Source organism: Mytilus trossulus, chromosome 10, assembly GCF_036588685.1.
Source record: "Mytilus trossulus isolate FHL-02 chromosome 10, PNRI_Mtr1.1.1.hap1, whole genome shotgun sequence".
NCBI classification, from domain to species: domain Eukaryota; kingdom Metazoa; phylum Mollusca; class Bivalvia; order Mytilida; family Mytilidae; genus Mytilus; species Mytilus trossulus.
In genome coordinates, this window is record NC_086382.1 from 8545452 (window position 1) to 8560011 (window position 14560).

At 31.4% G+C, this 14560-nt stretch overlaps 1 protein-coding gene across 3 annotated transcripts in view; it reads left to right on the forward strand.

Annotated features, from left to right (window-relative positions):
• The first annotated feature begins 1180 nt into the window (after positions 1-1180).
• Positions 1181-14560, forward strand: part of LOC134686812 (centrosomal protein of 162 kDa-like) — a 44230-nt gene continuing 30850 nt past the window's right edge. For 2 of the 3 annotated variants that reach the window (XM_063546615.1, XM_063546617.1), the window contains exons 1-12: positions 1181-1322; positions 1849-1936; positions 2481-2604; positions 3545-3702; positions 4492-4506; positions 7966-8029; positions 8410-8446; positions 10222-10271; positions 10694-10749; positions 12331-12519; positions 13220-13256; positions 13709-13867. In XM_063546615.1, the coding sequence (XP_063402685.1) occupies positions 1874-1936; positions 2481-2604; positions 3545-3702; positions 4492-4506; positions 7966-8029; positions 8410-8446; positions 10222-10271; positions 10694-10749; positions 12331-12519; positions 13220-13256; positions 13709-13867 (952 nt within the window). In that variant the 5' untranslated portion in view covers positions 1181-1322; positions 1849-1873. The remainder of the gene's footprint in view (positions 1323-1848; positions 1937-2480; positions 2605-3544; positions 3703-4491; positions 4507-7965; positions 8030-8409; positions 8447-10221; positions 10272-10693; positions 10750-12330; positions 12520-13219; positions 13257-13708; positions 13868-14560) is intronic. The other variant, XM_063546616.1, reaches the window with a different exon arrangement.

The following is a 14560-nucleotide window of genomic DNA, read 5'->3' on the forward strand; positions in this document are numbered from 1 at the left end:
CTGTCTGTCAGTAACTTCGATTACTCTCGAATCGTTCTTTGTTGTTTTATATTTGACCTGTTGATACTATCTGATGTTCAGTTGTTGTCGTTGTGATGTGCCGTTCATAAATGTTTCTCGTTTCTTGTTTTTATATATAGATTAGACCGTCGTTTTTTTCGTTTAAATCGTTTTACATTAGTAAATTTTTGGGGCCGTTTATAGCTTGCTGTTCGGTGTGAGCTAAGGCACCGTGTTGAAGAACGTACTTTGTCATATATTGGTTTACTTTAATAAATTGTGACTAGGATGAAAAGTTGTCTCATTGGCACTCATACCACATTTGCTTATATTTATATAAGTTAAAAAGGGGATTTTTTTGGGGCCTGTTTTGTTGATTTTAAAAAGGCTTTTTGATAAAGTGATTCATGCAGGGGTTTAATTAAAACTTAAAAAAAAAAATTATATATCTCAGGCTGGAAAGTTTTCTATTCGATCAATTTATGTTCACTTGCGTTAATATATGTCTTTTGTCACCATGATTGATCATGTTTCTCATGTTAGTGTGTCTTCATTGACAGGCGGCCCTCATATATCTTCTTATACATAAAATTATGTAATTATCTATTAAAACATGATTGCTAAATAACTTGTTGGTGCAAACATAAATCTATACATAAATAAGGCTGTGGATTCCTCGTTTAAAATGTTTAACATTTTAATTTCGGGGCCTTTTATAGCTGACTGTCATACCCGTAGCCAGGGGACCCCCCCCTCCCCCCTTAAAACAAATAAGCACTGTTAAAGCCTTCTGTTCGAATTGTGACTGTTAAAGTCGAGTTTGTGAGTCCAACGAACCCCCCTTGGAAATTCCTGGCAACGGGCCTGACTATGCAGTATGGGTTTTGCTCATTGTTGAAGACCGTACAGTGACCTTTACTCGGTTGTTAATTTCTGTGTCTTTTTTGGTCTCTTGTGGAGAGTTGTATCATTGGCAATCATACCACATCTTCTTTTTTATATCTATCAAATGTTGTTATTAAGTTATCTTCGACGTGCAGAATGTGATGTCTCGGTACGTATTTAATTTTAAAAAAATGTCTTTTTAAATAAAACCGATCCGTTTTTCTGTACATGCTTATTCATTTCATCTTTTCGGTATTTGGCTTAGTTATCACTCTTCAAATTTGAAAATAAAAAAAGGTGTCATGGCGGAAATTCTTTTGGTTTGAGTTTTATTTGCTAATTTTGATGTTATTGGCTTAAAAAGGGAACATATCTTCATGGATGAATTGTTGATAAACCCTTAACTTGTGTTTTCTTATCTAGAAGCGTCACGAAAGGTAAGATCCGTATGTATTTAAGTATTTGTGATTCCTTTTACCTGTTGACAGGTGACAACATGTTTGTAAACAAACATCATGAACATTTTAATTCCAAATTTTTCATCTTCTCCTTACTTATAAAAAATGGGTATCAAATAAAGAATAAGAAATGCGCTAAGAAATTACGAAGATCGTCCTTCATAACATATACATGTATGTAATTAAAAAAAAAATGCACTTATGGATGGATATTTGCCAATTTAAAAATCCCCTTATTACACAAAATTAAATGAATCATCTATTCAGTTAATATGTGGCCTAGATTATGAAAAGATTTAATATGTAATCTCTTGGCATGAAATACTTTTAAAATACTATCTAATTTACCAGTATGACCTGTCTTTTGTTAAAAAAAAATAATTACTTTAGTATGAAACAACAACTTTTACCCAAGCATGTGTAGTGAAATATTTTTGAAGGTTTTAACTAAAAAGCCTTATTAACAAACATTGACTAAAACACTTTGTTTTACATTGTTGTACAGGAGTTAACAGAAAGCAGCAGCCAAGATGGCAAGAAAAAAGATGTCAAAAAAAGAGTTTGATGCACAGTTTGATGCATTCCTGAGAGATGTAAGTAACACTATCACTGAATTTAAATTACTCTTGACTTCTATGAATAAATGGAGACAATATGAGAGAAATATTGATAAAATGTACTGAATGTAGCTTCCAAACAGTAATAAAAGAAATTAAAGCTAGTAAAGGACAGCATGCATATGATGATTATGAACAATGCAGTTTTAAGATACATTTGGCGTAAAAAAAGAAGTAGAATTTTTTTATCCATTTATGGGCATAATGTTTTCTGGTGTGTGCATTCGTTTAGTTCATTTGTTTGTATGTCCCATTTCTGGAAAAAAGTTTTTGGTCAAGGTAGTTTTCGGAAAAAAAAACCAACTTTTTTTTTTATCATGTAGATAGCAAGGTTTCATCTTACATATTATGTTTTAAAATTTTTGCGATCAAAATTTCACTGTTTTGGGGGGATTTAAAATAATTATACTCAAAGAAGTGATTTTTTGGAAGAAAATAGAGGTATAATACTTAAACAAGTGATTTTGAAGTCATTATCTGTGTTTAAACTTTTCATTCTATTTAAATACATGTATTGCAGTCTGTTTCATCAGAAGAATCAATCAGTTCATCAAGAATAAACAAGTATCTTGAACCTAAAAAGAAAAAGAAGGATGATGTCCCTTGGTGGATGCAGGATGACGATGATGACACTATCGGAACAGGTTTGTTTTTATGCCCCATCTACAATAGTAGAGGGACATTATGTTTTCTTGTCTGTCCGTCAGTCCGTTCGTTCGTTCCACTTCAGGTTAAAGTTTTTGGTCAAGGTAGTTTATGATCATTTGTTGATGAAGTTGAAGTCAAATCAACTTCAAAATTAGTACAACTGTTCCCTATGTTATTATGCATGTTACCTAGGCTATAATATGTTCTTTTTCTAATTTGAATGCCAAATTAGAGTTTTTACCCCAATTTCACTGTCCATTGAAACATAAAAATGATAGTTTGAGTGGGGCATCTCTGTACTGGGGACACATTGTTTTTTTTTTCTGAAATGATTAAAATTTCCTCTCTCTTTATATCCTTTTCCATCTCCCCTTTCTTAGCATATATAATCAATAGTTTGGCTTTGTGACATCAATTTGTTTTGGATTTTGAGACAACTGTTGGGTAATTTGTAATTTAAAAATTGCTGAAATACAATATACAATGTATGCTTATCAAGTCATGACACTTCAATTAATCAAGTTAATAAATTTGTTTGCTTTTATACATTGTTATATATTTATTGGCAAACATTTCATGCATATTCAGGATGTCACTTTATTTGAAGTTACATGCATACATGTACATGTACATGTATATACAATGTAGGATATATGATATATGAATTGTATACATGTGAAAAAAATAAGATGATGTGGTATATTTGCCATTTATTCATTATATGACAGCTATCCTTATGGAAAACAAATACATTGCATACATCAATCAACCTATGCCAACTTAACAACATGGTGGCCATGCTGACTGACATGAAAACAGACACTTAAAGACTATGGTGGTTGAAAAATGATAGTGAGCACTCAACCCTCACCTAATTGAAGATTGCATATTCAATGGTACTTTTAGACACATAATAAGTATATTTATTATTTACAGGCACTGGTAAAAGTTTTCTAAAAAAGAAACAGCCTGAACCAGAACACAGTACACCTATCCGTGATGATAGACCAACACCACTTAAGAGTTCCTTAGGGGGAGATAAACCATCTCCTATTGAAGCAAATGATAAACAAAAATCAAAAACAAAAAAAGAGGTAAATTTATTAAAATTTAATGTAAGAAGACTTTACTTGTAGTAAATATTGTATTAGGTATCTAGAATTTAGTTGTATTATCATGGTATTAGCTACTAGTTCTTTTTTTTTTTTAAATAGAAATCAAAGCATGATTAAGTTATTCGTTTGAAATCATTTTTTATTGGCTGCTTTTGACAATTTTTGTCTTGTATTTATAACTGAGGTTTGTTAGTCTTGAAATTTCTTGAGTATAATTGATGAGAAATTAATTGTCGAAATTTACTTTGATGGTACAGTTTATACTATTGTTGACTGCTGGTTCAATTTAAAAGGATAAAGATAAACTACAATATATTATTTATAAATGGCACTGAATTGGAATATTAATGGTCACCATTAGTGCAATGGTTTGTTCTAAAATGAATTTTTGATTTTTGAGTGCAATGTTGGCATTGTGATGCTATTTTGTGGAATAGAACTGATGTACATTTTGGATAAAGCTGAAGTGCAATGGATTACATGAACTAACTTTTCAATGTTTTTCATGTTCACATGTGGATGTAGTTTCAAGTTAATTTTTTTTGCAAGAAGCAACTTCCTAGATTTACTTTAAAACCTGAAAAGCTGCTGCTTGTAAAAAAAATAACTTTGAACTACATCCACATTTTGAATCCATCTTTTAAATTGAAATTTGATGGCAGAAAAAAACCTTGTTTTATTTTGTGGTACATGTAAGTGTTTACATGGTTTAGCACAATGATATTTATTTGAAGCATTTGATTTTTTGTTTTATGCCCTTTCTTCCAGAAACAATATTTCAAGGCAAGTAGTACACAGTCTTATCATATCATATCTTATTCTTATCTTATCAACACTTAGTTCAAATTAACCTGGAAAAATTCATTCATCTTGATTGTAAGAAAGGGTCAATATCTCAAATCCAGAAGTTTCCAGATCTCTGATTGGCTGATTCAGCCAAAAATCACTGCTGTTGATCATGAAAAAATCAAGGTGATAATTGCTTGTGTTTGAAGGTGATTGTACTGTAAGTTATGACTGTAATTTGTGTATAACTTAAACAGAGATATTACAGGTCAATCACCAACTAACACTGGCATTCATACCTGGATTGATTTTACCTGAATCTCAAAGTTCAGTGTGTGTACAGTTATGAAAATTATGATTGTATATATCACAGCTTAATTTAAATCTTTTTATGAAATCTTATTACTCACTATTTATGCTTCATATCGCACAATTCTATCTTAATATATATACATGTGTATTTCTATATAGATACATACAACTGCTTACTGTAAACCAACTTATTTTCGCGACTTTCGCGAGCAATTTATTTTCACGACTTTCGCGAGCGATTTATTTTCACGACTTTCGCGAGTAGAGAAATAATGCGAATATAAATCGACGCGAATATGTGAAACTCGGATCTTTCCCTATTAATCTTCATCCCGTAAATCAGAAAATCGCGAAATTAAATAGCCGAGAAGTGGTCAAGAAAGGGTAAAACGCTAAATAAAGTATCCGCTAAAATAAGTTGGTTTACAGTATCTAATTATCTCTAATGCTTTATGTACTCAAGATATTTATGATTTATTAATGAAAGGCTCAATAATACTTGATACTAGAACTATTGTTTTTGTAAGTGCTTTCATATATAGATATATAGCCTTCCGCATCTCTAGACATACTTGTCATGATCCTACATTTTAACCCCTCTGTAAGCCTGCCACATCTTCAGCAGGACATTGTGACAGTTCTACTTTTTAACCCCACCGTAAGCCTGCCACATCTTCAGCAGTTCATGTGACAGTCCCACATTTTAAGATTTTGTAAAGCTTGCTTCTCATGCGTGTGGAAGGTATTTAATATCTCTGAACTCATGAAAACAAGTTGAGGTATTTATTCATGACACATTTACGTAACGTTCACACAACTTTGTTCATGATTGGATCTCCACAGCATGTTCTAACCTGCATGTTGTAATCAAATCACATTTGTTCGTGACATAGATTTATTTTTATACTTTCTCTAAAATACAAAATACACAAACCATAGGTTATACAAATATCACTTGTCATATGGATGTATATCTGACTGATTGACTTTTCCAAGATAAAAGAAAAGACAAGACATTTTTCTGTGTTAAATTTTATTTGTATTTTTTTTATATTTCAGTTATTTTTTAATTTGAGTATTCCATGTTTTTTCATGTTTTTTCTTGACTTTTTTTGCATGATTTAAATTTACAGTATTATTACTCCTAATTTGTATTATGAGGTCAGTGAATATCCTCTTAGTTTAATTTGATTTGTTTCAGACAGAAGTACTGTTACAGTGTGTAGTATGATATGTGTGTTAGATTGGTTTTTATACGACCGCAAAATTTGAAAAAAATTTCGTCGTATATTGCTATCACGTTGACGTCGTTGTCGTCGTTGTCGTCGTCCGAATACTTTAAGTTTTCGCACTCTAACTTTAGTAAAAGTGAAAAGAAATCTATGAAATTTTAACACAAGGTTTATGACCACAAAAGGAAGGTTGGTATTGATTTTGGGAGTTTTGGTCCCAACATTTTAGGAATTAGGGGCCAAAAAGGGCCCAAATAAGCATTTTCTTGGTTTTCGCACTATAACTTTAGTTTGTGTTTATAACAATCTATGAAATTTTGACACAAGGTTTATGACCACAAAAGAAAGGTTGGGATTAATTTTGGGAGTTTTGGGTTCAACAGTTTAGGAATTAGGGGCCAAAAAGGGACCCAAATAAGCATTTTTCTTGGTTTTCGCACCATAACGTTAGTATAAGTAGATAGAAATCTATGAAATTTAAACACAAGGTTTATGACCATAAAAGGAAGGTTAGTATTGATTTTGGGAGTTTTGGTCCCAACAGTTTAGGAATAAGGGGCCCAAAGGGTCCAAAATGAAACTTTGTTTGATTTCATCAAAATTGAATAATAGGGGTTCTTTGATATGCCAAATCTAACTGTGTATGTAGATTCTTCATTGTTGGTCCTGTTTTCAAATTGGTCTACATTAAAGTCCAAAGGGTCCAAAATTAAACTTAGTTTGATTTTAACAAAAATGGATATCTTAGGGTTCTTTGATATGCTGAATCCAAACATGTACTTAGATTTTTGATTATGGGCCCAGTTTTCAAGTTGGTCCAAATCAGGATCTAAAATTATTATATTAAGTATTGTGCAATAGCAAGTCTTTTCAATTGCAAAGTATTGCACAATGGCAAGAAATATCTTAATTGCAAAGTATTGCACAATGGCAAGAAATATCTTAATTGCACAATATTGTGAAATAGCAAATTTCTTTTTTAATTAGAGTTATCTTTCTTTGTCCAGAATAGTAAGCAAGAAATATTTAATTGCAAAATATTGTGCAATAGCAAGAATTTTTTTAATTGGAGTTATCTTTCTTTGTCCAGAATCAACTTAAATCTTTGTTATATACAATATACAATGTATGTTCACTTTTTACTACCAACTGATAAATTAAAATAATCTTTACCATTCAGTGATAACAAGCAGTTTTTTTACATCTTAATATTTTATGATGTATTTAAATGAGTAGTTATTGTTGCAAACTCCATTAGAAATTTTAATTGAGATTAGTTTTGGAATAAGGGAAAGGGGATGTGATTAAAAATTTGGGTTCAATTTTTCTCATTTGAAATTTAATAAATAAAAAGAAAATTTCTTCAAACATTTTTTTGAGAGGATTAATATTCAACAGCATAGTGAATTGCTCTAAGAGAAAACAAAAAATTTAAGTTCATTAGAACACATTCATTCTGTGTCAGAAACCTATGCTGTGTCAGCTATTTAATCACAATCCAAATTTAGAGCTTAATCCAGCTTGAATGTTGTGTCCATACTTGCCCCAACCGTTCAGGGTTCAACCTCTGCGGTCGTATAAAGCTACGCCCTGCGGAGCATCTGGTTAATATTTACATAACTTTTTATATTTGATCAATATTTGTCACCATGGAATATTATCAGCAATTAAGGAACCATAACTCTGTTGTTGAATCAGTTCATAGACTAGTAAATGAATTTCCATCTCAGTTGATAATTAGTCTTGCTTATATATTCCATTCTGTACCCAAGGGTTGGAATGAGTGATGAAAGACTTGATGATTGTAAGAAGACATAAAAAATGTTCATTGATCGCAGCACAGAAAAACAAATATTTAGTTTTATTAGAATTGATCTGTATATAATGGAGTGAATTTCTTTTCTATTTTTAGACTAAAACAAGAGGTCCCAGGGGTAAAGCAGATGCATCAATGAGTAAAGACAGCTTAGAAGATAGTATGTAATTTAGATAGATATTTGGTTTGATTTTGATATGCTTTGGTATGTTTGGGGTTTTGTTGAGCCTACGACTTCTGTCGCATACAGCTAGACATAGGGATAGTGATCTGCTGGACGCGTCAGTTTTGTGAAATGATACTTTTCAGAAATATTTGCTTCCTTAAAAAACTGAAAACTATACAATTAAGGTAATACTGAATAATACAAATAATAATTATTTAAAAAGATATGCCAATTGATCCTGATAAATGACAAATATTCTGGTTGGAGAATTAAAATATTATGCTGTTTAATGACAGGAATTTATAAATGTTTTGGATAACAGTTGTCTCCAAAAAAATGTATATGTGTATTTTTTTTTTTTTTTTTTTTTTCAGTTTCTGAGAAATCTGAAGAAGAAAGTCAAAAGGACAGGTTAGTGTTGTGTATGAATTTTACAAATACTCAGATTTAGACTAGAAATAAATGGATTCTACAAAATGTTGCTCCAATTCTATGTTTTTATTTTTTATTTAAGGTGTTACCCAACACTTACGGCAGATTTTACAGTATTGTGTTCTGTCTCCTACTTTCATGTTGCTAACGTGACGGAGACAAAAATAAGTAACGTTAGCGACATTTGGACATGTAACATGAGCAACAACATCTTTAAAAGTTCAAATGTATGCACACAGTGATGTTTAATATATGCCTGAAGTAATAAAATTGTACAGTCTGGTTTAGAATTTCTAAATATACAGAATGTCATTTGCAGGTGTACTTTATATCAAATGAATACACATGAAACCAATTCGTAATAGTAACATTAGCAACATCTACTATCATGACATTACGTTTTGTTGCGAACGTCTTTTTGATGGACGGAATACATTTAAGGTCCTCTTGTAAAGATATTACATACAACTAACCTTCTTTGCTACCCCATCATGTGAAGGAACTGACTCCGAATCTAATTCTGCAAAGGGCGATATCGTAACTCCTATACAGGAGAGTTACAGATCTAAATATATGTTGCTCACGTGACACTGATTTGGACGGAAACCTCAAGTAGTAACGTTCGCAAAAAATAAAACAGCCAATGATATTGATTCCTCAAGTCCTTTGACCCCCTTACGTCATCCAAATTTAATATGATTGCTATTTTCAATTATTTATAAAACCCGGGATAAAAATAACTACAATTGCCTGTCTGAGAACCAACAAGAAAATTGCGATCGTGACATACCACAATGGACGGAAAAGACGTGACGTTAGCAACAATATTATTAAATTACCTTTTTTAGCCTTTACCAATAAAAATCTGCCTTAAAGTTATGATTAAAACACAAAAGAAGACTTTTTTTAAAATATAAGTCCATGTGATAAGGCTCAACTTATAAATAATACTTCAAAATTCCACTCCAAATAAGCTGGATGTCAGTAAAGTAGGTCATGATGTCTATTCCATGTCCAATATTTTGAAATTGAAAACCCTCTAATTCTAACAAAAAACACAAGCACAGAGTAATTTTTATTTTTATTTACTCAGAAAGACACATTTTATTCAATAACATAATGCATTACTCCATTACACAGTCTGTTTCACAGTTTCAGCAATTGCTTTTTTGATGGATACAAAAAAACAATAATTCCTTCTTATTGTAAAATCTGCCTTACACTAAAATTAATTTGGCTCGTTTAATTTTCATAAAATTTTGACAAAGTATTTACTTTGACCCTTTAACAAAAATATAAAAAAAATCAAAAATTTTGAACCAACCATTTTATCAGAAAAAAATACACTGGTTATATAGCAGTATGACAAACACCAATTTTGATCACTGAGAAGCTTAATGTTCCCTTTACAACACAACGTTATTAAAACGTTTAGCTGACTTTACAGAGTTATCTCCCTGTAGTGTAAGGTACCACCTTAATTTAATTAATTTTAACACAAAACATTAAAATTTAATCAGGGTTGAAACTCATACGTTTTGTTTTTCTGGAGTAAAGACCATGTGGTATGCTCATGACCAAAAATTTAGAATGATAACAGTATAAAGGATTGAAATTATTAACGTTCAGTGGATGAATAAGTGAAAAAATCTATAACCTTACATCTTAGTACAAGTGAAATTGATGTATGTGTAACACATTCAGGTCTATTGGAAATAGAACAATTTCATCTGTATTCCAATTTGAAATTTCAGGAAAATTCACCTTAAGAATGACAGCAGCTATGGGTCTAGGAATGGTACAGGTAAGATATTGACATCATTTATCCCCATTTTTTGGGGGGGGGACCTCATAAAGTGTTGTGCATTTATTTAGAATCTTTTATCAGGTGATAGTAAAGTTTAAAAGGTTTCATTAATTAATTATGACCAAAATTAATACAAACTTGTGTCAATTTTGTTTTCAACAATGTCATTTTTAACTAAAAAATCCATTTTTTTTTTATAGTACCTATGTATTTGAAATTACTGTTTATAATTGGCTCATCATTTATCAATGAAAATTAATTTGGACAACTATTTAAAACAGTGTGAGCTGGATGAATATTATTATAGTTTCAAAAATGTATTATGTGTCTTGTTTTCTATATGAATATGCATGTCATAAATATTGGTATATATATTTTTGTCGTGTTTATTTGCAATTTTAAGACATTTTTTTATTCAGGAAAGCCAGGTTTTGATACACTTGATGAAATCGCAGAAAAAGAGAGATTTTTCAAGGTATATTTAAATTTAACAGTATCATGGAGTGTAGTATGAGTAATTACATCCAAATTGTGAATTATTCAATTCAAGGGATTAAACCCAAAAACAATGTCATAGTAATTTGCATACTCCAGACTGGATAAAATCATCTTCAAGTAATGATATTCTAAAGTCTTTGAGTAAGTTACTTGCATCTTCGCTAGTCAAGGGTTACGATCCACTCCCGCTCTCTTCACCCTTGGCGGATTGAGATAAAATTTCAGAGACACAAGGTAAGGATTTTTATTGGTTGCAGTCAAAACTCGCTGCATCCAATCAAAAAGCGCCTATAACATGATCACGTGTAAATGTAGACAGTGTTTGTAAACAATTACCACGTGTTTATTGTGCAACAAGTCTTTACATCCCTAAACATACGACTTTTCAGTGACAACTTGAACGTTTTTAAATCATCCAATAGAAGTTCCTGTGTATGTTTCATGCACAAATGCATGAATGTTGACGTATATTTTCATTTCCGGCTTTACCAAGTGTGTAGAATCTAGACGCTACCGTGTTTATACCTCCAAATTGAAGAGTTCAAGTGCTACCATTGGTCAATAATAATGTAATCGGAATGGGCGTGATTTTTATCTTCCGATAGATGGCGCAACATCGTTATCACAAATGTTGGCTCAATCCGCCAAGGGTGAAGAGAGCGGGAGTGGATCGTAACCCTTGGCTAGCGAAGATGGTTACTTGTGGCTCTTTCTTATTACCTTTCATAAAATTTGTAAACAACAAGCTTATTGAAGTTAATGAAACAAAGACTATGGTTATAACAAGCATGACTGGCTTAAGCTTCATTGCGTTCTTGATTTCAATTCCTGGGTAAACTGTATGTTAACAGCTACTGTAGCATATATATGTGATTTATTTTTAAACTAATACTCATATTAAAAACGTGTAGAAAAACTGTAAAATGTAGAATATTGTTTATGTGTTACATATTTGTTTTTCGTTCATCTTTTTTTTATATAAATAAGGCCGTTAGTTTTCTGGTTTGAATTGTTTTACATTGTCTTATTGGAGCCTTTTATAGCTGTCTATACGGTATGGGCTTTGCTCATTGTTGAAGGCCATACAGTGACCTATAGTTGTTAATGTCTGTGTCACTTTGGTCTTTTGTGGATAGTTGTCTCATTGGCAATCATACCACATCTTCTTTTTTATATAATAACCATAAATTAATTACTATAAATTCAAAAGAATTTTATGTACTTATATTATTGGGAAAGTTGCACATTAGATAAAATATTTCTAGATCAACTATTGCAGAAAATTCTACATACATGTAATGCTATCAAAATTTTAAATAAAAAAATAAGATTTTATATTATTTCAAATGATACTATCCACCAGAGACCAAATTTTTCGAATAAAACAACTATAGGTCACAGTACAACCTTCAACAATGAGCAAAACCAATAATGTATTAGTAAGCTAAATGCATGTTTTTATATTTTTAAGACTCCTATCTCATACTAATTTTTGCAGTTACAAAAACATCGCAAGAATTTCTGAACTTACAATAAGTTACTCATATCTGTATTCTAGGATATGGAACGTGAAGGAACTGTAGATTATGGAAGATTGAACCAAGATCTGAGTGGGACTACAGGGAACACATTATCACCAGAGGGGCCAGCAAGAGGGGCTGCTACACTGGCTGCTCTAGAGGATATTGAGGAGGACGAAGTGGTCAACAGACCTCAAACATATAGAGAAATGTCAGAGAGAACAGAGGTACAGTGTGTGGCCTTTAGTATTTTTCACTACATGAAATGAGAATGGAAAATGGGGAATGTGTCAAAGATACAACAACCTGACTAAAGAGCAAAAAACAGCACAAGGCCACCAATGGGTCTTCAACACAGTGAAAATCCAGCGCCTGTGGCGTGCATAAGTTTCATATAAATCTACATTTTAAAAAATAAAATATTTTAATGTAGGTGTCATTTTTTTATTGGATTTTAAACAATTGAGTACTGTAACTTCAGAAATTATTGTGTGCATTTATTATTGCAATTTTGTCATTTTAGACTTAAATGTGATTTTAATTTTTATGATTTTGAGAAAAATCCTGTTAAATAAATGTAAAATATTTCAAAATGTGAGTTTAAATTATTGCGTTTACAACTCAGTCGCATTTTTCGCAATAATAAAAACCTCGCATTAATTTCTGAATTTACAGTATCAATAGCAGCAATATTATCACAGGTTTATTTGGTTTAATTTTTGTTGTGGATTTTTTTCATTTTCTGATGATATGAACAAAAGTAGGATTTTTTGTTTAGGATTTTGAACATAAGGATTGACTGTGTGAAGAAGGAATGTGTTGCATTTGTTCATTACACAAAACAATACACAATCTGCCAAAATCAAAATCAGTAAAAAACAAAACTTTTAATGCAGTCAGAAATTGAGTATTTGTTTTATATTTCAGGGTACATCCCATCAGAAGCCTAGTATGTTATCTAAAGGTATGTTTTATAAACATTGTTTATATTGGATTGGTTTTGATAAAAAATTGTACAAGTAAGTTTTGTGTAATCAATTAGTACAAATCTTACAGGTTTTAAACAAGATCCCTGAAACCTTCACAAGACAAGTATGCAAAGGTTAAACTTTAGCCCCTGCTGTTATGGAAGTGTTTGACTAACTTCAATTTTCAGAATCTGGTAACCAAGTAATTTTTTTAGTAAATTTATGAAAGAGGGTATAATTTTTGTGTAATCAACTCCTGCTGAAGTTTTCAACATAAATCCAAGAAACCTGACAGAAATAATGTACTTATATTGAAAATGTGTTCCTGCTATTATGGAAGTGTTAGAGGAATTTTTCAAATTTAAATGTTCAGTATAGAACATTGTCTGCTGTGTTATAAACATTCTTTTCAACCTGTCCTTTTGAGTCTTTAATCTATGTTTTTAAGTTTCTTTAATGGATTCCATGGAGTCAACGATGAACACGACAGGGACTTCCCCTAAAGTAGGACAGAATACCCTAGAGGAGGCCAAGGAAGGGTTTGATGATGTGGATGGACAGGTGGCAGCTCACCATTCTCAGCCGACCTCCATGAAAACAGGAACAGGTAAACTGTTCAATCTTTATATAAATGTCTGAATTAACAGTTGACATTGATGTTTATACAGTCAAACCTGCTTAAGAGAACATCTGTATTTAAAAGCAAAAACCTGTGTTAAAAGACCATCAAATTTAGATCCCTCTGTAGTACATTTCATATAAATTAAACCTGTATTAAGGGACCACTTTTTTGCTCTCCCTTTGGTGGTCTATTAAAACAGGTTAAGCTGTATTACAAAATACCATGACTTATCCAAGTTTAAAGACACAGCTGAGTTCAAAGGGAGTATGTAAATGAAAAGGCTCTATTGAATCACAAATTCCTTTGAATGTTTTAATTCTGGTTTGTCAATGCATTTTTTGTTTTCAGTTGTAATAGATTTATAAATGCTTCCACCCAAAGAAAAAAAACAACTTTCTCATATATTTTAAGTTGCGACAGTGATATAGCTGATTTTTGTTAAATTGTATAACATGAATAAATATAGTGAACAGTAACAGGTTTAGCTGTGGATTTGTTTGGGATGACCTTCCTTTCATGCAATTATATCCCCTGGAATTTGGTAAAAGCAAGGAAACCCTGAGCTGTTTTCTATTCTTTGGTCAGTTTGTTGTCTCCTTGACACATTCCCTGTAACAATTCTCTATTCTATGTATTCACAAATCTTGCATATAAGATGTTGCTATAAAAAAAATTGTA